The 27,847-nt window shown below is 37.7% G+C and overlaps 1 protein-coding gene across 5 annotated transcripts in view; it reads left to right on the top strand.

Annotated features, from left to right (window-relative positions):
• LOC132798994 (dual 3',5'-cyclic-AMP and -GMP phosphodiesterase 11) overlaps nt 1-27,847 on the top strand; it is a 91,073-nt gene that overhangs the window by 60,722 nt on the left and 2,504 nt on the right. For 3 of the 5 annotated variants that reach the window (XM_060811090.1, XM_060811089.1, XM_060811088.1), the window contains exons 3-16: nt 16,655-17,186; nt 19,311-19,457; nt 19,536-19,959; nt 20,403-20,542; nt 21,544-21,694; nt 23,362-23,517; nt 23,858-24,379; nt 25,047-25,223; nt 26,642-26,728; nt 26,798-26,965; nt 27,031-27,140; nt 27,206-27,394; nt 27,460-27,676; nt 27,737-27,820. In XM_060811090.1, coding sequence (XP_060667073.1) covers nt 16,655-17,186; nt 19,311-19,457; nt 19,536-19,959; nt 20,403-20,542; nt 21,544-21,694; nt 23,362-23,517; nt 23,858-24,379; nt 25,047-25,223; nt 26,642-26,728; nt 26,798-26,965; nt 27,031-27,140; nt 27,206-27,394; nt 27,460-27,676; nt 27,737-27,820 — 3,104 coding nt within the window. Of the gene's footprint in view, nt 1-12,301; nt 12,713-16,654; nt 17,187-19,310; nt 19,458-19,535; nt 19,960-20,402; nt 20,543-21,543; nt 21,695-23,361; nt 23,518-23,857; nt 24,380-25,046; nt 25,224-26,641; nt 26,729-26,797; nt 26,966-27,030; nt 27,141-27,205; nt 27,395-27,459; nt 27,677-27,736; nt 27,821-27,847 lie in introns of those variants that run through there. The other 2 variants (XM_060811087.1, XM_060811091.1) reach the window with 2 other exon arrangements.

Below are 27,847 nucleotides of genomic sequence, written 5' to 3'. Positions count from 1 at the left end.
TTCCCCACCCGCTAAGTTCATTTCGTTTCATTCATTCATTGCTGTGGAATTTGAAAAACAAAAAAAAAAGTGTAATAGAAATTCTCGTTCACAATTTGAATTTCTCATTTGTCAAGTGGCAGAAATTTCCACACTTCGTTCAGTCTTGGTGTCGGTGTCGTATGAGTAATATGCTAGTGGAATGGGATTTTTCTTTTTTGTGTGTTTTCGCAATTTTCGCATATGTTGCAAACAGTTTCAGTTTCCTTTGAACTGACCAATGTGTGACAGATTTTTATTGACAGTTTTTCTTTTTGTTGTTTTTTTTCGTTGCTTCGATTTGGCTATGCTTGAGTTGATTGCACGCTTTAAAGACGAAAAAGGACATTGGGAAATGTCATGAAGTTGTTGGTCACGGTTAAACATTTCAAGGAAACATTTTCTAAAACGAATTCACATTGAAAAGGTCGCACACACAGAGTGAACGTAATCCTTTCGAGTGCAACTTAATGTTGCAAGCTCTCTCCTTTTCATATTCATATTTAAATCCTTTATTTTACAGCAATTAGCATATTGCGCATACGACACGTATTGCACTTTTTTATTGTATGTTAATGCCATTTAATTGGCGCATCATTTGAAATGCATTTTTTTTGCATATTTCATTAAACGTCACCTTATTATTTATGGCATTTGTTTGTTAATTGGTTTATTCGGATTAAAATTGCGTGTGTTCGCATTCATATTGCAAACGTTTGCAATTAACATGACATATTAATTAAAATCTTAAACCGTCAGTGAGTCACACATTCGCTTCAATATGGCAAGAGACAGCAGTTGTTGTTGTTGTTGTTGTTGTTGAGGGTGTGGGAAGATGTCCCCAAGCAGATTGGTCAGGGAGTGTGTGCGCAATCAGCCGGTTAATTGAACTGCACCCAACGAACGCTCTCGCAAGCAATTTTGCTCAGCCTTGCACTCACTATTCACTCTACTCACTACTCACTACTCGCTACTCACTAGTCGCTACTCATTCATTTGCTGGCCACTCACCAGCTGCGAAGATGATAAGTGACAACTACAAAGATATGCTGTAGAAAATCGAAAATTATTTGTCATATTAAAGTTGGGTATTTTTTTAATGAAAGGCGGTTTAGTAATTAGGGAATTGCAGATTTTAAATGATATATAAGTTGATTTTTGAGTTTATGCATAACATTTATTTCTTTACTTAATTAGGAGTATGTGCATAAAATTTATTTGATATTTATGTGTTGTTATCACAGTTAAAGCAAATTACTGCATACATTTAATATTTTCATTTTAAATATAAAACCTTTTACTAAAATGGAAATATAATTTATTTATGATTAGCATGAATATGTGGGCTTGTTTTTATAAAATTGTGAGGAATCATATTAATTAGTTCTTTTTATGTTCTTGAATAGACGTCACTAAAATCTAAGATATAAGAGTTTTTAGATTATATTGCCTAAATCTAATAATTTATTCTGCAATCTAAAAACAAAAGCTACGTTTTTGTATAATTTTTTTTGTTATTATATATTTTTTGAATATATTTAAAATACAATATTTGGAACGTTGTTCTAACAGTCCGTCTTTCTCTCTCTGCTATATTCATTATTTTATTATACAATGTTTCATACAAATCTAAATATATCAAATACCATTTGTTCGCAATTTGTAGCAAATATATTCTCTTTCTACTCGCTGCAAACTCTTTTGATTGTGCCCAGCTTATGGCAGGGTATTTCGAAGTTGCCGCGTTGGCTCCTTGATGTCGGACTCGGGTGGGCGTTATTGCGCTACGGGGAAGGCAAGGAGGTGATGGTGAAGGTGAAGGGGAAGGGGAAAAGCAAGCTGACGGGGGGCAGTCGAGCCATTCACAGAAATTGCTGCACTCGACGCCAGCAAAGCGGCGTCACTTCTTCTCTTTTAGTTGTTGTTGCTGTACTTAGCTGGACAATTATATGTTGGAGACGACGTTGCAAGTGCCACAACGACACCAGCTGAAACTCGTATCATTTTCTTGTTATTGTCTTGGTCTTAGACTGACTGAATGACTGACTGACTGAGTGGCTGACTGACTTATCAACTGAATGAATGAACAAATGAATGAATGAATACGTAAAAGCAATGACACGATAATCAAACAACAACAACAACAAGTTGTGGACTCTTTTACTTGTCTTGTCTTTTCTTTTTTTTCATTGCTACGTTTAGTTTCATTTCATTTCATTTTTCTGTTTTGTTGTTGATCGAGGGTTCATTGACTGTTGTTGATTTTCATGTCTGACTGTGAATGCGAGTGTGAGTGTGAATGTGAGTGCGAGTGTGGCCAGTGTGAATACTGTGAAACATTTCTCGCTTTTAATTGCTCAACTATGCTGTCGGCTTTAAGCTGCAGCTCTCAAGTGCGAGCAGCCACCTGGAGGCAGGTGCAAGTGGCTCTTCTTGCTATTGCTATTGCTCTGTGTGCCACAAAGTATGCAACATATTTGCTTGAGCCTGCACCAAAGTGCCTGCCACTTGTGTGTGCTATGGCTTGGCTATGGCTAAAAGCCCAGCTACAAGTGCTTGCAACAGCAACCTTGAATGCCACCGTCAACACACACACACACACACACACATGTTGTTTATCCCTTTTGGGTTCGGGGTTAGTTTTGCCGTTAAATAAATAAGTACTTTGTCTTCATTAGTTTTGCGGAGCTGGCGCTTTGACGTCACGGCCAAGTGCAAGTCACTTGCGGTCACTTGGCTTTTTCCTTCTTCCTTGCTAATTTTAGCACGCAACAAAAAAAAAAAAAACAACATAAATATACAAAACATTCGCATACAAAAAGTGTTCACAAAAAGAGCGCACAGAAACAGAAGACAAAAATAATTCTTCCTTTGTCAAATAATTGCGACCGCTTGCGACTTCTTAGAATGCCACGCACTAAAAATAAAACCTTTCCATTTAAATGGCATATAATCCTCGGACAAATATATATACGTCTTAATATAATCTTCACGTTGTGCAGCTCTCCATTAAGGTGGCTTAAAAATACTGCCGTGACTTGAGCCCTCTTTCAAGGGGATTCCTTTGGCAATCATTAAACGCCACGGCGCTAATTAATTAATAATAATTATTATGATTGTTATTATATATATTTTGCAAGGTGCGTGGGCTGATTTATCAAATGTTACGACGGCCGGCGGCGCACGATTCGCGCACTCAATTTTTTATTGTCACATAATTTAATTAATGATTTGTGTATTGAACTTTACAGTGGGCAACACCCATAAACACTTTTTATGGCACAGCAACAGCAATAAAACATTGTCAAACTGTAGCTAAAATGTGTTTTTAGTGCGCAACAGATTGTAACTGAATTGATTTCCATATTTTATTGGCCTTAAGGCTTTTCATGAGCGTTAAAGTTGAATGTAGATAAGAACAATATGCTTAACATAATTAAAATGATGTGAAAACTACTTTAAGACAATAAAACTAATGTTTGAAACGGTTGGAGCATTAACAGCATTTAATTGGATTTATTACTTGTTTTTATACCCCATAGGCATACGATAGTAGGGTATTATAACTTTGTGCCTGTTCAGAAGGATTCATCTTTGACCCCGTAAAGTATATTGTATTCTTGAGAATAGCTTATCTTAGCTGTTTTCGCTAACTCTATGGTATATAATGAATATAGTCATAACAATATACCAAAAGTAGTCTTTAGTATATTTTAGTATTTATGCGGTATATTACTTTTGTATATTTTAAGAATAATAACATACTGCTCTTATATCAATATACCAAATATTGGTATGTTTTTTTTTAGTATTTTGCGGTATATTATTTGGGAATATTTTTTGAATAATACTTCCCGTTATATCAATATACCAAATATTGCTTCAGTACATTTTAGTATTTTTTGCGGTATTTAAATTTGGTATATTTTAGGAATATTAATACCGTGATATTTTGCTTTTATATCAATATACCAAATAGGGTATTCGATACGTTTTAGTATTTTTTCGGTATTTTAATTTGGTATATTTAATGAATAATAATACAGTGCTATTTTACTTTTATATCAATATACCAAATATGGTCCACAGTACATTTTAGTATTTCTGCGGTATTTTAATTTGGTATATTTCAGGAATAATAATACCGCGCTATTTTGGTTTTATATCAATATACCATATGTGGTCTTCAGTACATTTTAGTATTTTTTGAGATATATTAATTTGGTATATTTTAGTAATAATAATACCGCGCTATTTTGCTGGGGTATCTCACAGTCGAGTGCACTCGGTTTTTAGTTTTCTTTCATGTTAATATCAACTTTACAATATTCAATGGTGTTTGCGTTATCCTTAGTACAACAAAAGATCCTTCTACGCTTCTTCTTGAATCGTTCTTAAAGCGCACAACGCAACTTGACCTACTCCGAAAGGGATTTAATAATAAACATGCTAAAATTGCCAGCAGCTGGCAATAATTGTCATATATTGGCAAGGTATTGAATGTGAGTTCGTTTGGCTAATGTGCGCTGTCTGCTGTCCACATGGCGTATGCTTAATGCGAGAGTGTTTTCCATGCATTCCCGCAAGCTGTTGTGGCCTGTGGTATTGCCACATAAAATTATTTAATCAAAATCTTAAATGTGCCATTTAAATTCTTAGCAAGAGCCGGAAAGCTTCCTGTGCCACGCCCATGGACTCGAGTTCAATAGAGAGCAACACAAAGAGCGAGATAGAGAGAGTGAGAGCAACGTTAGACAAACAAACTAATTTTGCTAGCTGGCAGACATGTTTAGCAACGCGGGGAGTCGGACAGAGAGAAAATGAAGCGTTGTTGGCCAACAAACTTGGCCAAAACGTCGAGTTGTTGAGGGCGCAATCAGTGCGGCATGCCACGCCCACACTTGAATGTTGACCTCAACTCGCTGAATATACCAAGTTGTGTGTGCGTGTGTGTGTGTGTTTGAAAGTCAAAGCACGTCTGTCATTGGTAATTTTGAGCATGTCATAATGATAACTCAAACACAGCAGCAACAGCAACATCAGCAGCCAAAGTAGAAGCAGTCAGGACATGTGACTGGAGGTCTCAGCTTTTTGGCTTAGCCAAGCAAAATGATGTTGTACTAGGCTAGAGAATATACGCAATGATAAATGTGCTGCAGTTATTAAATCTGTTTGCATGTACTTGCTGCTTTAAAGAGAACCGAGTGAGGAAAGTTCTCTGGAAAAAGAATCTTTTGAAGTACATGCTTATTTATTAAAAATATTCTCATACTTTACCTTTTTTCTCTTCTGTTTGCTGCTTTATTCTTTTTTTGCTCAACGAAGCGAGGCAGCTGGAGAGAGAGAGAACTGAGAGTAACTGTAGCTGAGGCGGGAAATAAGTTTGCGACAATAAGATTTATGATAAGAAACTACTAGCTGGCGACGCTTGGCATACAATTTCAATATTTCTTCATCTGGTAAGAAGCTGAAGCTGAAGCTGAAGCAACAACAACAGCAACGCGCGTATAAATTGAAAATCTTAGTCGAGTAGCCTGACAGCGCGCAAAGATTAAATTGGAAATGCGAACTAGAAGCGAATGGGAAACTTTAACAGCATTGTGCGGCTGAAAGAAAGTTGTTTTGTTTGTTTAATCGAACAATTTCTCGCGTTAAATGAAATATAAAGAAATATTGCACATACGGCGCGTGGTCCGCACGAATTTAACGCCCGTTGTGGGGGTCTCCCATAAACATTTGCCATACAAGTCATTAAAATTAGCTATAATTAAAGTCGTTCGCATGAAAACAGCAATTAGATTTTGCTTTTTTTTTATGTGTTTTGCTGTTTTTTGTGTTCGTTCGTCTTTGCCGTATGCGAAATTACTCATACGCAGCGTGTGTTTATGCGGCACATGCGGGCACTGAAAAGGCAATCGAGTATGTGTGTGTGTGTGTGTCTGCTGACGTGAAATGAGCAATGCGGGAAGCTCGCTATATGGAATATTATTTTATTTTATGCTAAGCTCAACTTAATGCGAAATCTCTTTTCTTGGTAATTTTTCTTATTTTTTAGAAATGTTTTAATGCCAGCCTGTTAAAAGCTGTGCGAATACATTTTGAAAATTTTAAGAGCCAAACAATTTTCTAGAATTGGCTGCTAATTGCTCTGGGTTTTTATTTTATTTTATTATTCTTTGTAGTTGATGAAAATTCATTTAGTTTTTAATGACTTTATGCATATTCATCTTAATAATTAAGTGTCAGTTTTTCCTTGTTTATTATTCGCATCATATGTTGAATTCTTTTGCACGGTTCTTTATGGCCAGGCAAATTACAAAACGTTTATGAGTTGCCATTTGGCTTTAACAATTTTTTGGTGACCTTCGCTTGTTTGCAAATAAAATATTTTTGAATTGCCAACGGCATAACAATAAAAAAAAAGAAATAGAAACTACTTAAATACTTGTAGTATATAAAAATATGTGTGTGTATAAACTTATTTAAGTTTTGATAGTTAAATGTCAAAGCTGCCGGCATTAGCTCCATTTACAGTCAACGACGTCAGACACGCGCACTCTTCCCTCTCCCTCTCTCTGTCTCTGTCTATCTGTAGTAGGTCCGTCGGTATCGCGTTTTATGGCTACCATAAAGCTGTAGTTGCCCACTTCCATTTCCCGAGCGCCATTTGTAGTGTGTGCAGCTCATTAAATTGCACATTTAAAGCCAAAGCAAATGCTACTGTTAACTGAATTCGAATACGAATACGAATACGCTTAAGGCGCGTTATGGAAGTGCAAAAAATTACACCTACAGTCTAGTCGTAATAATAAAAGTTGCAATCGAAACAGAGCAAAAAAAAAAAAAAAAACCCAGTAACTTTGATAAGAGCCGCAATTTTATGGAGCCGCTTAGTAATAGTATTTTATTAATGTATATTTATATTAATATCAATACTTCGTCACAGACACAGGCAGGCAGACAGCTTTTTTGTGCATGATTGTGAATCTGTTTTGCGACGCGTTCGCTCGCGTCTTGTTTGTGATAATAATTGAATGCACGAGCTGGCATGTGATAATGAGATTTATTGTTTATTTACTCAATTATTAAAGCCAGCTCAATTCGGCTCAAATCTGTTCGCCTGGCTGGCTGGCTGGCTTCTTAGCTTAAGCATGCCTCGCTGTCTATCGCTTTCGACATTTGATTTCATTTCATTTCATTTCGAATGTGGAATCGTGAATGTGTTACATGCCCACAAAACGCCGGCCACGCGTTCATCGTCGGATTCGTTCGTTTTACCAATTCGCCATCGTCTTTTCTTTTCTTCTTTTTCTTCGATTGGCAACTCTTTTCATTTTATTGTCTGTTCATAATGATAATTCACAAGTTGGCGCTAAAATCAACGAATTGAATGCGTTCCATATCACGCATACGCCGCGTTGCCTGCCCGCACACAGGCAGTAACAACGAAAAACGAAAACTTGTTCGCGTAGTTTTTGCCACAAATAAAACTGTACAAAGTCACAGCAACAGGTTATTGATCCACAAAAAAAGAAAAGTACTTGAAACATTTGAATGGAAATGCTTTTGCTGCTGCTGCTTTGATGTCTTCTTCGTTGCCCGCTCCTAATTTCTAGTTGCCATATTCCCCATTTGCTTGCTGCCTGCCGCCTGCTGCTGTCCGTCGTCCTTCACTAATCGATGCTCAAGTTCGTGACGCGTTTGCCGCCGTCGACGCCGCCGTCGCCGCCTAATGACAGTTACACCCACTCACACCAATTTTTATTTCCCTCTTATCCCGCTCCTCTCACTTTGTGTGTGTGTGTGTGTGTGTAGACATTGTTGTCTGTTTGCATTGCCACGAAATGAAGAAAAAAATACACGATAGAATGAATAAAGAAAATGAAAAGGTCGACCCATTGAATAGCATGCACAAATTCTAGTTACTATAATCCACTGAGAGAAATTGAAACTGTTGATTTTCTTAATAAAAGATCATATTATTACTTAATTAAAGAGCTATTCCATAAACTAAGCATTCTACTAAAAGTGGAAAACATTTTCTTACTTATAGTATGATAAAGCTGTTGAAGAACTGTCAACTATATTTAATCAAACTTATAATAACAAGCTGAACTCAATTAGTCTTCATTTGCATTAAAATGAATTTAATTGTGATTGTGAAGTACTTCGGCATGGCAAAACACGTTTACTTCAATTTGGTCTTAACTGATTTGTCTGACAATCTGGTAAATTTTGATCTGTGTAGAATATTTCGAATGTATTACTACATCGATATAGCAAATATTTTCCTTTGTATATTTAAATATGTATGTGGTATATTATTTCGCTCTGTTTTGCTTTTATTCAAATGGTTAGCGCATATCTTTCTTCTTACTTGTTTTCATTTGTATTTCCTACAGAGGACATTTTATTGTCCTTCTCACTTATTGAGAATTGCATTAAAATGGAACCTACTTAATTGAAAATATTAAAGATATATTTAATTTATATGACTATGACTATAACCAAAGTAATATATTTTAACATTTTAATAAAACTGTATTATTTTTTGTGGGTTGCTTTATAAAACATGATATTTCAATTATTGAAAATATTATAGTTTACATTAATTTGTTGTTGCCTATGCTATGTTATGATATCAACTGGTTATTTTCTTCAATTGTATTTATACATTTAAAATAAACTTTTATGTTTAATTTATGGATACCTTACAAAAGTTCGATTTAATTGGAATTCAATGAATGGCCCCCTAATTTTGAAGTTCAGTCATGAAGATTTCTCGCAGTGCAGCATTTGTTATCTGTTATCTTAACTTGCCGCTCGCAAAACTCTGGCGTGCGCCATTAATGAACATCGTTTGCTTAGCCAGACATGGCCAGGCGAACAATATACTCTCTCTCTCTCTCTGTCTCTCTCTCTCTTCCCCGCTTCCCCCTCAAACCTTAAACCGTTCTATTACTTTTACCTATGCTATTGACATAATGTAAGCGCTCGCTAACCATCAACTGCCACAGTCTAAGTATGTCCAAGTGTGTGTGTGTGTGTGTGTGTGTGTGTGTGTGTGTGAGTAACTTTATGTATTTCTATGTCTGTGCGGTGTTTGCGGTTGTCGCCATTGGCATAAAAATAGTTTTTGTGGCTGTGTTTCTTTTTGTATTTTTTTCTTTCTTTTTATTTTGATCGTTTTTGTTGGCTTTGTTGTTGGTGGTGCTGTGGTTAGCCACCGGTTGCTAGGGGTAGAAACGAGTGTGTGAATGTGAATGCGAGTACCAAGAACAGATAGCAAAAATAGCTTGCAAATCGTCTCGTTTCGTTTTCAATAGTTGCGGCAACGGTGCGTATGATCTATGCACATTTAACTGGCAACATTCTCGAGCGATGCGGGAATTCACTAATTGAAACTGAAGCAGCAAACTAAAACTTCCCCATTTTAAACGCATTCGCACCCCTTTTGACCAGAAGCGAAGCAAAAAAGAGTTTGCGTTTTCTCGTTTTTTCTTTTTTTTTTATAGTTATTGAGACATGAAAAGTTATTTGCAAAAGTTTCTTGACTTTCGAAGCGTGTTTTCAGTCTGTTTAACAGCGTGTATATAATCAATTTTGCAAATTTTCCAAAGTGTTATGACTTTAGCTGCGTAACGAAAGTCCTTTAATGGCTGAATTCGTAATGTTGGATTTAAGTTTACAATTTTTATTGTCTCACTCGTTGAACACTCGTTACTTTAACGAGCTTGTTTTCAAAATGAAATTAAATATTTATTTCATTTTCTATAAGGTCACTTTACTATTCCCATTTGAAGTTGATCTCTCTCTCTTTCTTGTTGAATTCGTTTCCACTATTTGACTACTCGTTATGTTGTTTTTATATCTTGTTCCTTGATTGCTTTTAGCTGTTAGGCAAATGCCAAACAGCTGTTCATTTAAGCCAAGTTTCATTAAGTGCATTTCGTTCTCTTGCTGCTGTCAGCAAATTTGCGCAAACATTTCCAATTCACGGATTCACAAAACGCTTTGGCAATCAACTCGATTACAAACAGCAGCAGTCAACAGGCAAACGCATCAACACATTTGGGCTTTAACAATGGGCGAAACTGCAGTTGCAAATCCTGTTGACTGCCACATGCCGTCGCATGCCACTCTCTACTTGCCACACGCCACTTGCCACGCTCACGATGATAATGATGATTTCTATTGTTCGACTCACGACTGTTGCAGAACGGAAATTAAATCATTTCCGCTGTCAAGAGTCGCTGCCAAGAAGTGATGCAACAGCTGGCAAACTCAAATTAAATCACTGAAGATCTCTCTCTTATGCTTCTCTGCTCTTCTTCCCGTCTCCTCTCAAGTGCCAGCCAATGGACGACGTTAATTCAATACCCAATTGTCAATATGACCACGAGTATTGACTCACTCACACAAAACTCACTGCACAAGTGCCACTAAGGCCAAGAGTAGCTGCTGTGGTTTCCGTCTGTCTGTTTTCCTTTTATCTGTTTTCCATTCTTTTTTTTTTTTTTGCATGTCAACTGCAAACAGAACTGTGTTGAAGCGTTGACAAACCAAACCAAACCAATCGAATGCAAACCCAACCAAACCGAATTGCACTTAAGTATATCTTATAGATACTTTTGCTTGCCTAAAGAGTTAATTTGTTTTTCAAATAACAAATGGTAACGAGTATAAATATTTAAATAATTCATAACAGCAAAACATTTCCGCTTTCGAGTGGCTGTAAAATGACAAATCTGAAAGAATTATATTTTAATTTTTAAATATTTCTGAGAGATAAATAATTCAGCTTAATTTTTCAAAAGTTTCTTTATACGAAATATTTAAGATTTGAAACTTATTTTTTAGTATTTACATTTGAATTTTAATCACTTTTTCATTAGAATTTCTTTTGGCTTTAAACTTCTTTGTATGATACAAAATATTAAAGTTTTGAGCATCGTTTTCAATCATTTCATTTTAGGAAATTCTTTGGCTTTAAAACACATTTCTAGGAAATAAATTAACAGGTCTTTGAATCCGTTTTTCAATCACCTTTTTAGAAAGCATTTACTTGTTCTAGGATTTCAATTATCAAGCTCTTGAAGTAGTTTTTCAATCACTGCTTCAAAAGAAATTCTTTTGGGTTTTAAGCACATTTGTAGAATACAAATTAAAAAGCTTTTGAGCCAGATTTCCATACCTTTTTCAAAGGAAGTTCTATCTCTTTTACAACGAATTTCTGCCACTTTTAATGGGATATAAATTCTTAAGCTTTTTAAGCAGTAATTTAATAATTTCATTGGAAGAAATTATATAGTTCCAAAACTTATTTCTGGGATATAAATTCTTAAGCTTTTGAAGCAGTATATTAATCACTTCATCATAAGAATTTATTTCTGTTTTAAACTTAATTATGGAATAAAAGGAATTGAGCTTTGAAGCTGACTTTTCAATCGCTTTTTCACAAGAAATATTTTCTTTTTTAAAGTTACTTTTTACTTGCATCAAATTTACTATTGATTGATATATTAATGATACCACAAATTGTTGTTCAATTGTATTCTTCATTGACTTAACAATCTGATTTGCACATACCCTTTTTACACTCAAATTGAAGGGTATTCTTGCTTTTAGTCCCGTTGCCGTGCTGTGTTTGCTTTTAGCTTTCAAGCTGTGTTTGGTTGGCCCAATGGTCCGGAGCAGCTTGTTGGCCATGTTGATTTTATTTAACTGACATTTCAGTGCCCGCTGCCTACGTGTGCTGCATTGTCTGCTCTGCTCTGCTCTGCTTTGCTTGTCGTCGTGTGCTACGCCCACACCACACTTGCCACAAGCTCCCTCCCTTGCCTCCTCCTCTGTGTAAAGGACCTTTTCGGGTTTTGTTTGCACATCAATTGGCGTCTGTCTGCAATTGCATTTGGGCTGCGGCTTAAGTGTTAATTGAATTACCAACGTCAAAGCCGACGAGCTTAAAGTTGTTACACCAAATAAACAAACGATGATAAAAATGGATATGCAAAAAGAGTTTTTCTTTTTCTTCTTGTTGTTGTTGTACCTGTCGACAAACATTTTCATAACGCACGAAATAAAAAGTGATGATAAAAAATCTCAACAGGTTTTCGATGGTGAAGTGAGAGTGCCACGTGAGTAGCTCAAGAAAACAAAAAGAAAAACTCGGTAAACATAATTGAAATAACAAAGCATACAAGTTACATAAACAAACAACAACAATAAATTTACGATTATGCAACTGCAACAAAGTGCTGCAAGGCCAAAGCAACATACAAAACAACAACAACAACAAAAACTCAACCAAAGTCAACAAAATATTAATAAAAAGTTTGCGAACATTTGCGGCCATTTGGCGGCGGCAAAGTCAACAAAATTGCGTCCTCAACTAGAACAACGATTGCCGCAACAGCAACAAATAATAACAGCAATAAATATAGTATTCGTTACGCGGCAGCGCTGCTTAAAGTTGACAAAATTAAATTCATTAAAACGGAGGGTTTAACATTCGCATTGCTGGCGGGCCCCATGGGCCAAGCGGCAAGTATGTGTCGATTTCGTGGTTGTCGCTACAAAAACAAGAACAAGAACAGCAAACATCAGCAGCAGCAACAGCAACAACAACAGCAACAACAGCAGCAACAAACACCAACGCATAGTTTGCAGGCAACGGAGACAACAGCAACAACAGGTGAGAAAACACACGAAAGATGCCAGAGAATTGGAAGCAAGTTGCAAGTTCAACAAATTGCACAAATATTTTGTCACACGTGCAACAACAACAACAACAACAGCAACTATTATATGTAAACAACTTCACATCGATCCAATATCAAGAGAGTCTGCGACGAGAACTAATAGTAAAACATTGTTCTCTCCTTTTGCACATTTGCCAACATTCAATTTGCATTTGGCATCCACCAACAAAACCAACAAACAACATAAAACATTATGTGCATATTTGCATGTGTGCATTTTACATACCCTAAAGCAACTACTATTCAAAATAAAGTAGATATTTAGGGTATCAAAGCAGTCTTGTAGCTTGCAGATACATTTAATATTAAAACTGTTGAATAAATTACAACTTTTATATAAAATAATTTTTGAGAAGCATGCATTAAAATGCTACCATCTTAAAATACATCTATAATTCAAGCAACATTTAACTAAGCAAATTTAATCAAATTTAATGTTTTGCATACATTAAAACTATACAAGAATATTTGGAACGCATGAATTTTAATTAAAATAATCACACAATGGTTGACCACATTTAACTAAAACAGTTTATTACGGAAAACAAAAGCTCAAGCTTGTGACATATAATAATATATAAATAAAATATAGCAATATTTTAGATGCTTCATTTTAGAGAGTCCTGAAGACATCACAATAAAAATTAAAATATTCTAAAAGTTGTATATTAAGTAATATATAGCAATATTTGAGATACTTAATTTTAGAGAGTCCTTAAAACATCACAATAAAAAATAAAATATCCTAAAAATTGTAGTTTAATCTATATTAAATATATTGCTTGTGATATGATAACAAAAATAATGAAAATAATAATAAAATGCGAAATATATAAATACGCAAGAATGAATGAGAATTAAAATATTGCATTAACAATATTTTTGAGTATTGAAGTTGCAGTTCAAACTATCTAAAAAATATAAATTCAAATCATTAAAAAGATCTATATTTGATATTATATATGTATTTATATGTATTTATATTAGTAAAGTTGCAGTTCAACTTGTATTAAATACATATATGGCTGCAACATTTTTATGCGCTGATAAAAATAAGGACACAAATAGCACGTCGATGTCATCCAATTGGCGTAATTTAATTAATGACCCCAAGTTATTAGGGCAATGATTGATTGATGGACTAATTAATGCACTTTCTCAGCTTCGTAGCATATCTGCTAGTCGTTGAACTTCTTCATAAAGTATGAATCGCCTGTCTCACAGTTTATTTATTTATTTTTTTTCTCATCTTTTCTGCTGTTACTAAAAGTAAAATTCCATTGCAATGCTGTGTGTAAGGCTGTCGGCCTGGGGGCTGGATGTCTTATATAAAGCTGACGCATCATCAAACCACACAGCAGCAGCGAGAGGCAGCAGAGAGGCAGCCGAGTGTCAATGCCATTGGTGGAAAGGGGGCGTGGTTGCGCCCACTCAGCCATGACGCTCTGTCATTTGACTTTCGAGTGGGCAAAAAGAGGTACAACGTCGTACGTGTAGAGAGTACAAGAGGTGTGTGAAGGGAGGGGGGATGTGGAATATATATGTGCCACAAGGAGAATGGAGGAAAGTGCTGCCGAATGTGTTGCAGCAGCTTAAGCATGTTGCATGTTGCCCGTGCAAGGCAAATGCAGCTTAAAAGATTAAGTGTGCCACACGAGAGAGAGAGAGAGAGAGTGGGAGAAAGGCATGTAAGTGCAGCTCGTGTCACTCTTCCAGTCAATTTCCTTCCTCTCGCTGCCGTCTCCCTCGAGTTTGCTCATAAATTTCTCAACATTAAGTAGCCGACTTTAAGCTGCTATTGGTAGCTTAAGCGCTAAGACGACCAAAAGCCAAAAAGAAAGCAAACCCAAACCAAAATGTCCACATGCCCAACAAATATAATGCCAACAAATGATCGCAATACATACATATGTGTATTTATAAATATGGTAGTATATAAAATGCAGTACAAAATCCTCTTGCGAAATGTCAAACCAAAAATTCGAGTCTCTGTAATCAACTCAAAATTTATGTTTCGCATTCCACATTTAGATTTGTTGACACTGCACACACAGAGAACGAGAAAAATACAAATACGAATATCATAAATTGCAGCAAATTTCATATACAAAGAGGCAATTGACAAATAATTTATTTCACCAGAGTCAAATATTTGGCATAACATTGTTTTGTGTTGTCTAGCTGAAAGTCAACAGCATTCGGCTTTGTTATTGGGGGGGAAAACCAAACAATAATAAGTATCAAAATATTTTGATTGAAAATGTGATTCAGTTGAATTTTGAGAGTTGCAAAATTGTTGTGTTAATTTCAATCTAAAATGCATTTGTGATTTATGATTTATGATTCCTTTAGAGCAATTTATTAACTTGAACAACATTGAATACATTTTTCAAATATTTGCCATTCAATTATTGCAAAACTATAATAGAGCTTTAATATTTTAAAGCATTTTCTTTGATAGAATTTATTTGAACATTGGACAAATTTAATTACTGAAATAAGCATTTATGTTTTTACGCATGGCTCATTGAAAATTCTTGTTTTATTTTGTGCAATTTTTCAACATGAATATCATATTGAAAAACATTGTTAAAGCAAGTAAGAAAGTCACAGTCGAGTGCTAACATATATTTAATATTTGTTAAACTATAACAAGTATTCTCAAAGCTTTAATATTTTGCTGCATTTATTTCCTTTGATTGAATTAGACTATTTTATCTACCAAAATAACTAACTTGCAACATTTTGTTGCATTCATTTGCTTACCCAAGTTGTACGAACCAAGCTCATAAATTTTGTCAAGTTTACACAACAGGCGCCATCAATTTGTGAATGCTTCAGCTTATCCCAGGAAAGTCAAATTGTCAGTTGACAGGAGCACAGCAAGTTCTGTGTTTGTGTGTCGGGGGTGAATTTGCGAGTTCTTTGGCTTATTTTGTACATCAAAAAGTTGATCATAAATCAAATTTATACACGCATACACACAGACTGGTGATTTAGAGTTGAATGACAAACTCCTGCGCTGATATCCTTAGATATCCATCACCATCACCATTGCCCGGGATACACGAGTATTTCTTTCTATTTTTAGCACCTAATCAGTTGCTCAATGGGCGCCATTAGAGAAGCCAGACAAGCCAAAAAGCGGGGGGAGGGTCGAAGGGGGAGGAATTGAAGGAGGTTTGGCGTTTCAATATTTCACGGAAATTGCCAATATTTCCGGTTAATGTTATGTTGACGCTGGCACAACACAGCATCTCAAGAGTTTGCAAACAGAGGTGGCAACTTATTTATGACATTACGTATACGCAGCGTGTGAGGCAAGACAATGCTCAACGCGCTTTAAATGGTCTTAATTGCCGCAAAGATGTGTTTGTGTGTGTGGTTGTGTGTGGCCCCCCAAATTGATGAGCTGGAAAAGCAATTTAGTTGAATTTATTGTGCGACACAGTTGCAAATAAATTTATAGATATGTATAAGTATATGAAATGGTTTTTCTTTTCTTTGCGCTTGCAATGTGCTAAAATTAAAAATTTAAAGAGAGTGTGTCATTTATTTCTCCTTATTTATTTTATGATTATACAGCAATTTGCATATGACCATAGGAGGGGGGAGGGATAAGAGGTGGCGCGTGACTTTGCAGCACGCTTAAAGGATATGTTGGCCATTTGCAATGCAAATGTTGTTCGCGTCGCGTCGCGTTGCTTCGAGTCGTGCAATCGAATTGGGAGCACACACAACATAACATAAAAAGTACAAACTGCTGTCAGCAGCTGTCGCGATGTTGAAGTGCGAAAAACCAAGCATCGAAATAATTTCAATTTGAACACCAAATATTTATGCTTGATTTTCCATTCTCTCCTATTTTATTGCAGGCCTGCATTTGCGTAGCATCGAGGAGCCAGCGTCAACGCCGCTGCAGCTAGCGGCTAGAATGCCTGCGGAGCAGGGGGGCACAGGGTACGGTATGAGCGAGCATAGCTTGCTGATTGCCACACGCACCAGTGTCCCCCTGCCGCTATCCCAGCAACAGCAATCACCCGCCCACTATCAGTACAACAACAGCAGCAGCAACATCAATGGCAACAGCAGCAACAACATTAACGGTGGCAGCAATCACACAGCAACAACTGGAGGTGGTTATGTTGCCACCACAGCTGCTGCCTATCAGCAACATTCACAGCAACAACAACAGCAGCAGCAGCAGCAACAGTCGCCGCATTTGTTGTACCACCATCAGTTGCAGCAGCAACAGCAGCAGCATCTGCAACATCAATATCAGGGTTATTCCCATCAATATCATCAGGCAGCATCGCCGCAACACAGTCGACCCTATGATCCAGAGCATGCGCGCATGGAAGCGTGGATGGATGAGAATCAGGAGTTTGTACAGGACTATTTCATAAGGTAAGTTAACAGTGCTGAAAATTCATTTCAAAATTGGTAAATGTTGCTCACAAGTTGCTAGCAATTCATTAAGAAACATAGCAATGAAGACATTTTAATAATTACTCATTTAAATACAAGTTGTTATCAATTTACGAAGAATGATATCAATTGACTTTTTGAGAAATGCCATTTTACATAGAAGTTGTCACCAACCAAGAAATATATCAGTAGAGTTTCAAGTTTTGATCGATTTATAGAGAAAGATAACGATCGAGTTTTAGCCAAATTGCTATTTAGATAGAGGTTGTTATCACTCTAAAACACAGCAATTGAGTGTTAAACAAATTCCTAAGGAACATAACTATAGAGATTTTTTGAGAATTGTCAGAATTTCTTTACAAGTCACTTAGAAGGGTTTTCAAGTTTGCAATTACAATTAATTTTATGTAAGAGCTATGATCAACACTTTGTCCGAAAAGTTTTTATAGTTGTCAGTTTTTTATACAATTTGATTAAAATCATATCGATTTTATTTTCGATTGCTATCCACTCAAAACTTGTTAGCAATTAAAAAATATATTCATAAGGTTTTTATATAGAATTTTATGCAATTACCAGGATTTATTTTGATGGATGATTATCGTGTAGAAGCTGCTATTTTATAGAGATGTCTTCAGAACTTGTTTAATGGTTTTTAATTTTATCTGCATTTTGATTACAATTATTGTCTTTGATTTTTATTGCCAAATGTAAACACACATATATGCAATTTACAAAAAGTAAAGTTTGTTTATGATCATAAACTTAATTTGAAGTTGTTTACAATTTGCCAGAAAACATACTCCAACAGTTTCTTAAAAGTTTGCAATTTGAATAAAACTTGTTAATACGAAAGATACCTGAGACATAGGTTTTTCTCAATTTAAGTACATGTTGTTAATAATTAACGTAGAAAAATGTCTATAAAGTTGTTAATGTTAAGCTTTTCATGGATAACATAGTAACATATAGTAACTGGCATTTAATAATTGTAAATCATATACAGAAGTTGCTAACAATTCAAGGAAATTGAATACTTAAAAGCCAAGTGCTAAGCTGCCGTTTATTGTAGCGTAATATTTAGTAGTTAATGTGCCATTTTAATCGATAAATTATAAAGCTGGTGGCCAAGTAATGGAATATGTGAAGTTATGAAGCCTGTTTAAATTGCAATGGCATGCGCCAAAGGCTTTTGATGCCACTCGCCATAGTTTCTAGCATATTTATGGGCAGCCATGCGGCTGCTTGCCCGTTTCCGCCGTAAGCCGGAAATTGGCTTCCCAGCACACGGATATATACATACATACAGACAGGGATAGGGATAGTTATGTATGTATGTGTATCTGCTTGGGACATTCGCTTTGCGTTGGCCTTTGGCTATGACACATAATAAAAATCACTAACAACTAAAAACATAAATTGGGCTTTATTTTCATGGCCAACAGACGATGTCGGCCCTTTGGCTCAAATAGTTTGTTGTTGCTCTTTTCCCCTTTTGTTGTTGTTGTTGTTGTAGTTGTAGTTGTTCTAGTGGTTGTTTGTTGCTGCTCTGTTTCGGTTTGCCGCCGGGCGTGTTGGGCACATTAAACGAGCCAGAAAAAAAGGCTTCATTTTGTGTACTTTGCATAAGAATATGTCAGGCGCATGGCCACAGCAGCATCAGCATCAGACTGAGGCTGAGTCTCGCACTCTGTTGGACATTGGGTCGCCCCGGATTCTGTGACTAGCTGACAGTCAGCTTGCCACACTCTCGCTCTTTCCCTCTTCGTCCCGCTCTCTTTGAGTCTCTTCAAAAGAGTTGCTCGCTGTGATTGCTGAATTTTTATGCCTCGCGCGCGTGTGGCCATAAGGACACATGTGGGGCAGACAGGCCAAATGGCTGGTGACTGGTGGCTGGTGTGGCATGCAGCATGACGCAAAATTATTCGCTTGCTGAATATTTATGAGCTGACATTTTATTAGACAATTTCATTTGGTGGCGCTGGCGCATGCATGCAAAAGTCGCGTCCTCTGTCCAAACACGCTTAATTTTTAATAGTATTTTAATATGTGTTTGAACTGAAACTCAATCTCATGTGTTTTTTTGGTTGTTGTTTTTTGTAGAAAGGCAACGCGTCAAACTGTGGATGCTTGGCTGGTGTCGCATGCCACAACCGCTGGCAACGATGTCATCAGCAGCAATTCGCCCACACATCCCAATGGCCAGACATGCAGCTCACGCGGCGGCTCCGGTGCCACAACTCCAGTGCGGTAAGTTGTGATTGTGATTGTGATTGCTTCTTTAATCAACTGACAACTTAATGAGTTTCACTCTCTCTCTTCAAACAGCAAAATCTCAGCACATGAATTCGAGCGTGGCGGACTCTTGAAGCCCATTGTGAACACGATCGATGGCACACCAACATTCTTGAGTATTGGTCCGCAGCTGGACAATTCGAGTGGCAGTTGCAGCAATCTGCAGAATGTTGGCGGCGTCGTTGCTGGCCAATATCAGTATCAGCCGCAGCATCATCATCACTATCATCACAATCATCCGCATTATCAGCACAGTCACTATCAGGCTGGCGGCGCTGTTGGCAGCAGCACTGCGAGTGGCTCGAACAGCAGCAATGCGAACAACGCACACAATGCAACGCACAACAATGCGGCACACATGTCGTATACGTATCCCTATCACTGTCATCAGCGGCCACAGCGTTTGTCCCGCAACGAGCTGAAGCAACTCGACGAAAAGGAGCTGATCTTTGAGCTGGTAAATATGTTATACGTATTTCATTCATTCTGCTTCACATTTCCGCTTTGAATTCTTCAATTACATTTTGCTGGAAATTTGCTTTATGGCTTGCATTTTCCACAGAATTCTTGACGCTTGTGTCCATTTGATTTCTAAATTGATTTGACACACACATTCAATAACAACGGCATATTTGCCCACTTTGGCCTGCTGACGTTGTTATCAGCAAACAGCTAAGAGGCCTGGCCAGCATAGCGAACTACAAACAACAGTGTCACAGACGTCACTCAGACGTTTCGTTTGTTTGTCACTATTATTTTTAGCTGATTGCTTTGTTTGCTTAACTAGAAATTCAGCCCACATTAGTAACTAAGTGCATGTCGAATTGCTCTATTTATTTTCCGAACCGTAACTGTGACTTTTTACGGCACACTCATATCACTCTTCACCTCTTCTTCCAGGTAAAGGACATTTGCAATGAGCTGGAGGTGCGCACATTGTGTCACAAGATCTTGCAGAATGTCTCGATACTGTTGAATGCGGATCGCGGTTCATTGTTTTTGGTGCAAGGACGCTGCAATGGCGCCGATGGACTTAAAAAGTAAGTACGAATGAAAGAGAGATTCATTTAAAATAAAACTAAGTAGATTGTAAACTACAGAATTATAGTAAATCAATTTTTATCACATTTGACAGATTCTTGCTGCGATATCTCTCGCTGATTAGCTTAAGAATGCGAGTGTCTATTTGCTTTGTCACTTCTTGGAATCTCTTATCAATTGATAGAGTCAATTTGCATAACGACTGTTTAGAGATTGTCGAGTTGTTGTGCACAGCCAAACACTTGCTTTCAACTCAAATGCGATGCTCTTCAATACATTCCTTTCATCAACTCGCAGCTTGTTTATAAATAAATAGATAGGACAAAAATAACTCGACATTTTGGTAGCTTATCACAATAATTAAAAGCACTTTGCTACTTGCCGAAAATATCATTGAAGTGTTATTGTCAGATTGTCAGTTTTGTGGCACTTTTTGCTACCTTTAGCCAGCCAATTTGCTATCATAAGCATTTGCAAATATGCATAAGAAAACTGAAGCACTTTCGAAAGATGAAGCTATAAAAAGTTTTGTGCTACCTTCTTCTTGGGGGCTTGAGGCAATCTCTTGCTTATTGCATTCCCTAGAAGAGGAGGCAACCAGAATTTAACACTAATAACTGTGCAAAATTGAATTTTGTAATCAGGCAAGTGCTTTCGTAGTCGGAGAGAGTATGTTGCCAAAGCGGCGATGACTTCATTGGCCCAGAGCCATTTGGTTGCCAAACTTTTTGCGCAGCACAGTTGCAACACAGTGGCTTTAACTTTGTCCGTGCAACATTTTTTTTTTTTTTTGATGGCATTCATTTTTGGCATTTTATGATTTCTCAAATGCACTTTTTGGCAGCGAGTCGAGCGAGAGAGAGTAAGGAATGTGTGCCCTCAGGGCGAAAGCGGGGCAAAACTAATTGTGGAATGCGGGAAAAAGTGCTTGAATATATTTACTGTATAAATCCATTGAAGATAATGCTTAAACATTTGCTTCAACTTGAACATTTTGCAGATGCCTCGTGTCGAAGCTGTTCGATGTTTGCCCACGCAGCACCGTCGAGGAAATGGAACAGCAGGAGGAAGTGCGCGTTGCATGGGGCACCGGGATTGCCGGACATGTGGCAGAGAGCGGCGAGCCCGTCAACATACCGGACGCTTACCAGGTCAGTGGAAAGTTTTACAGCTTTTGCAGCTGCAGCAGCAGCAAATCAATTGACAAATTTGAATGCGATTTCCTATGGATGACCATAAATCAAATGACCCTAAAACGGGGCAAACTTTCGACAGTGGCAAATTCGAGACGCGCAAAGATTTATGATGCAAGCAGACAGACAAACAGCATTGCTATTCACTTTGATACTCACATTCACATTGACACACACTTAGCTGTCTAAAGTGGAAGCTGCAAAATGCTCGAAATTGCTTTTCAAGTTTCAAATATTGCTCAGTGAATTCAAAGCTTGCTCAGCCAGCCAATTGGGCCGTAATTAATCTTGTGGCCAAAAAGAAAGACAACAAGAACGAAGAAAGAAAAAAAGTTACGCCAGTTATGTGTTTAGGCCATGTTATGTTAGCTCTTTTTGCTCAACTGAGCGCCTCTTAAAGGTCTTAAAGTCTATGGGCCATTTGGCGTGTGTCTTTTATCTTGTTGTCTAAGCCAACTTAAGACATGGCCAACAATTGTTGTTTACACATACAAATGCAGCAAATGTGACGCATTTTGCTTCCCTTTTTTTTTGCGTTTGGCCAACTGGGTGTTGGCTCTTTTATCACAACATTTTAGCACAATTAACTGAAGCCCAGACAGATAACTCTAAACAATTTTTGGCTGTGAATGTGATTGTGATGAGGTGCGAGTCTTCTATCTCCATCTCTCTTCTACTCTTGGTAACTGACTTAAGGAACGGTTAGCACGAGTTATTTATTTATTTGGACTTTGGCTGACACAAATTGTACGACGCAAGACACAAAAACAACAAAAAAACAACGCGCCTGTCCAACAGCCAAGAGAGGAAAAAAAAAAGAATTATTGCAAGTCAGGCAACTTCGTAGAGCCAACATGGCCAAAACATGATGACCTACACAAATAGCGGAATTAACAGCTCCAAATTGGTGTAAAAAGAAACCATGAGACGAAGTGGAAGAAGAAGAAGGAAAGACATAAGTGTGTCTACAAGCATGAATACAAGTATTTGGCTTCAGCTAGACAATAGACCAACTGTCTAGACTCTTTGAGCTTAAAACCACAAAAAAAAAAACAAAACTATATTTAGCCTACGATATGTCTATAAAAACTGCGACATGTTTTACATATTGCTCGACATATAACTAGCATCGATATGCGGAACAATCGAAGGGTGTGAAAACTCGTAACTCTTTAGGTGTGAAGTACATATAGAGTAACATAGAATTAAATTGATTTGCAGCTTGATAGATTGCAATAATATATTAGCTGCTGAGTATTAACCATGTGGCATATTAACAAGGAATCAAAAATCAATAGACACTCATATTTGAATCATCTTTCAAATATTTGAGAAGTGAAAACGCGACTTGTAAACTGAGACAAAAAATATTCAGTTCACTTAAGGTTGATCAATGAAAAAATCATAGTTGGAGTAGCACTTTGATCTGTAATATTTAAATGAAATTTTCTTGAAGAAATTCAAGTCAATAAGATAATTTCCCTAAACATAAAAAGGGTACTGTAATAATCAATAATTTAATGCCATAATAAATAAAATTGCGAGCTGTCTGCATAACAAATTTGCTATCTTTAGGGTCGATAAATAACAAAGAGTTCTCTTGTTTTTCATTCTATCTCTTGCAGGATGAGCGGTTCAATTGTGAAATTGATTCGTTGACCGGATATCGAACCAAAGCGCTGCTCTGCATGCCCATCAAGGATTCGGGCGGGGATGTGATTGGCGTGGCGCAGGTCATCAATAAAATGAATGGCGAATGCTTCTCGGAAATCGATGAAAAGGTGAGTGCTCTGCTCTCGATCTTAATCTTGCATCTCTGTCTGTGTGGCATGTGCCAATTGCCAGTTGCCAGTTGCAGCAGCATCCTTTGTTTGCCACAGCCAAGAGTTAAGTGCCTCGCACACACACACACACACAAACACACATGCAAATTGCATTCATTATTTAACAAAGGCAAAAAGCTTAACAGACTCGTTGTCGTCATCGTAGTCGGCAGAACATTGGGGATTACACCATCGTGGATGCAGCAAATGGAAATGCTTTTTCTTTATGCATTTCCGCATAATCCGCTTGACAACTGCCATAATAATAATCCGTTGCCGCCGCTTCTTTCTTTCTTAGGTATTTGCCTCGTATCTGCAGTTCTGCGGCATCGGATTACGCAACGCACAGCTGTTTGAGAAATCCCAGCTGGAGATTAAACGCAATCAGGTGCTGCTCGACCTGGCTCGCATGATATTCGAGGAGCAGAGCACCATCGAGCACATGGTCTTCCGCATTCTCACCCACATGCAGAGCCTCATCCAGTGTCAGCGTGTCCAAATCCTCCTCGTCCACGAGGCGGACAAGGGCAGCTTTTCGCGTGTCTTTGACTTCGAGGCCAACGATCTCAGCGAGGATGAGGCCAATTCCCGCACCAGCCCCTATGAATCGCGTTTCCCCATCAACATTGGCATCACCGGACATGTCGCCACCACCGGGGAGACAGTGAATGTGCCCAATGCCTACGAAGATGATCGCTTCGATGCAAGTGTCGATGAGAACTCCAGCTTCAAGCATCGCTCCATTCTCTGCATGGCCATCAAGAATTCGCTGGGTCAGATCATTGGTGTTATACAGCTGATTAACAAGTTCAACGAACTGGTAAGTGTATTTAGATTTTATGATTAAGTGAGAAGAATGGAGACTAGATAAGAGATTTAGCAAGTATTCAGATTCAGTGAGAAAATCCAACATTCAAGGAAAGAATGAAATCTTTACTATAAATGCCAATTATTTGTTCTTTTTTTTATTATTATTATTGGAACACATTTCCATTTTTATTATTTAATAACTAAGATATATTTTCAAAATTTTCTATCAAGTTTTGTCTCGTCATTAGAATTAGAATTTTATTTAAAACATTTTGTTTAAAAGTCACCTTTCAATTATGCCAGAATTTAAATTGAATTAACATTCATTGCATTTAGCGAATATACTATATAATTCCAATTAAATGCTTAACATTCACTTCTCAGTTGTCTAAAGAATCACATATGAAGCCAAGCCTCTCAACTATTGCTAACAATAAGTTGATAAGTCTATAGCAGTAACTTTTAAGCTTATTCCCATACATTTTTGTTTACTTGAAACACTACAAACATTATTATTTTTCATACAAAGACTAAACCAATTTAATTTGTTTCAAATGATGCAATGTCTTATTATATTTTGTCTACCTCTTTTACTCATAAATTGTATAATACTTCCACTCTATATTCCATAGTAAACTAAATTTGTAAATCAATTTGATGTGCAATTTCCTTTGCAGGACTTTACCAAAAACGATGAGAACTTTGTGGAGGCATTCGCCATCTTTTGCGGCATGGGAATCCACAACACGCACATGTACGAAAAGGCAATTGTGGCGATGGCCAAGCAGAGCGTCACCCTGGAGGTGCTCAGCTATCATGCATCCGCCACCATGGATGAGGCTCATCGGTTGCGCGTAAGTTTCTGCTAAATGCCAAATGCTAAATGCCAAATGGCACCCATGGGTGTCGTAGCTTATAATACAAATGACAGAGAATATCAAGAGAGAGAGAGCATCAACTGTACTGCATTTAAATGCTTAATTTGTATGTGAAAAGGTCGCCAAATGACAGACTGGACTTCAACGCGGACTCGGACTCGTACTTGGACTTGGACTTGGACTCGTGTCTCATTTGTGTTGATGCCACTCCATAAAGTGCTCTGTTTTAGCTAGCATGTTTTTATTATTTTTGCGTGACAGTAGCAATGCCTTCCACAGCTCTCAATCCTCGTCTCGGGCCGGGCCCAACGTGTTGACAGTTGTAATTAGTTTGTTCGCACAAGTATGACAAAAAGAAACTTTCGCACACTGGTTAAGAAGTGTTGTTGTTGCTACTCACTCCCCCTCTCTGCCTGCCTGCCTGCTTTTGGCACTAGTCTGCTTCAAGTTTTTTCACATCTGTCTCTCTGTTTGTCTTTTGTGCGCTGTCTGTTTGGTTCTCTTGGCTCCTGGCGTCCGACACTTTTCGTATTATGCTGGCTAAAATTATGACCGACCGCCTCTTGTCCCCTGTCAGCTGTCCACGTTACTGGGTTATTAATTTTAATTAAAATTATGCCATTCTATGCTCACCCGTCTTTCTGCCTTTCTTTTACTAGAGCCACAGCGATTATGCCATCAAGCGAGGCACAAAAAAAAAACAAGAAGATATAAAAACAAACACGCAAAGAATATAAAACCCTTTTTGCAAACTGCTCGCAAGTTCTCACTGTGCAACAGTAAACTGAACTGTCAGGGTATTTGACTAAGGAAGACTAGAGCCGGAGTAGAAATTCTAGTAGTAGCCATGGGAGTAGCGAGAGAAGTGGCGAAAAGGGGGATAGTAGAGAGAGAGTACATCATGCTGATGAGCTGTTCGCTCTGCGGCTCATGGGCATCAATTTGCATTCCCTGACAGCTGCTGTTTGGTGCTGCTCTCAGGATGATGCTGTAGTCAGGATGATGCTCTACGTTATTTATATCCATTTGGGCATCCACTGGGATGTGCGGCTCGTGCGCACGCTCTCTTAATGAAAGTCAGCATAATAAAGTTGAGCAAACGCAGCTAATAAATAATAGAGAAATAAAGCGATTGATAGCATCCAAAGGAGTAGCCATAAAAAATGATCAACTAGAGCACTAACTGCCTGGAAGTTTATGCGACTGACATCACTTAGTACAGGGTCTAACACTTTTTTATAGTGTTTGCACTTGAATGCACTTCTTGGAGACTAAAAGTTTGTAACGGAATTAAAATTATTTGGGAAAATCGAACTCATCTTTTAAAGCAGCTTCGAATGCTGAAATTAATTTCTTTTTGTTTATTAATTGTATTGAATTTGTTTACTTTACAGCGTTTGCGAGTTCCCTCAGCTGTACATTTTCACCTGCACGACTTTAAGTTCGATGACATTCACTTTGAAGATGATGATACGCTGAAGGTAAGTTCGCCAGCTGGTAATATATACTTCTCAAACAATATGCTAAGTACTTCCTTTTTACCTTTGCAGGCCTGTTTGCGCATGTTCTTGGATCTCGATTTCGTGGAACGTTTTCATATTGATTACGAGGTGCTTTGCCGTTGGCTGCTGAGCGTCAAGAAGAACTATCGCAATGTTACCTATCACAACTGGCGTCATGCCTTCAATGTGGCCCAAATGATGTTCGCCATACTAACTGTAAGTGCGCTTTGAAATTATTATAAATCACCTCTTAATACTCCTTTATTTCGTTATACCTTTAGACCACACAATGGTGGAAGATCTTTGGTGAAATTGAATGTTTGGCTCTAATCATTGGCTGTTTGTGCCATGATCTCGATCATCGGGGGACCAACAACTCCTTCCAGATTAAGTGAGTAGCATTGAAAGGGATTTTTGTTGAAATCATTTGCTAATTTAAATGTGTTTGCTATTAAGAGCATCCTCGCCGTTGGCGCAACTGTATTCCACATCCACCATGGAGCATCATCACTTTGATCAGTGCTTGATGATCCTCAATAGTCCCGGCAATCAAATATTGGCCAATCTGTCCTCAGATGACTATTGTCGCGTCATACGTGTGCTTGAGGATGCCATACTATCAACGGATCTCGCTGTTTACTTTAAGTGAGTACCGCTTGTACTTCAATTATTTGTTATACCTAACTAAGTCTATTATTTACAACTACTAGAAAACGTGGTCCGTTCTTGGAGAGCGTGCAGGAGCCGCTGAACTATTGGGCGACCGAGGAGCCGCGCGCCTTGTTGCGTGCGATGAGCATGACTGTCTGTGATTTGTCGGCCATAACAAAGCCGTGGGAGATTGAGAAGCGCGTGGCCGATTTGGTTAGCTCCGAGTTCTTTGAGCAGGGCGACATGGAGAAACAGGAGCTAAACATTACCCCAATTGTAAGTATAGTAAATGAAATACGAAGAATTTATATTAAAGTAAATCTTTGTTCTCTACAGGATATAATGAATCGTGAGAAGGAGGATGAGCTGCCTATGATGCAGGTCAATTTCATAGATTCCATTTGCCTGCCCATCTATGAGGTGCGTCCGATTGTCTAGTCTAAGTGG

This window comes from Drosophila nasuta, chromosome 2L (assembly GCF_023558535.2).
Source record: "Drosophila nasuta strain 15112-1781.00 chromosome 2L, ASM2355853v1, whole genome shotgun sequence".
NCBI lineage: Eukaryota > Metazoa > Arthropoda > Insecta > Diptera > Drosophilidae > Drosophila > Drosophila nasuta.
This window is presented reverse-complemented; position numbering and strand designations above follow the sequence as displayed.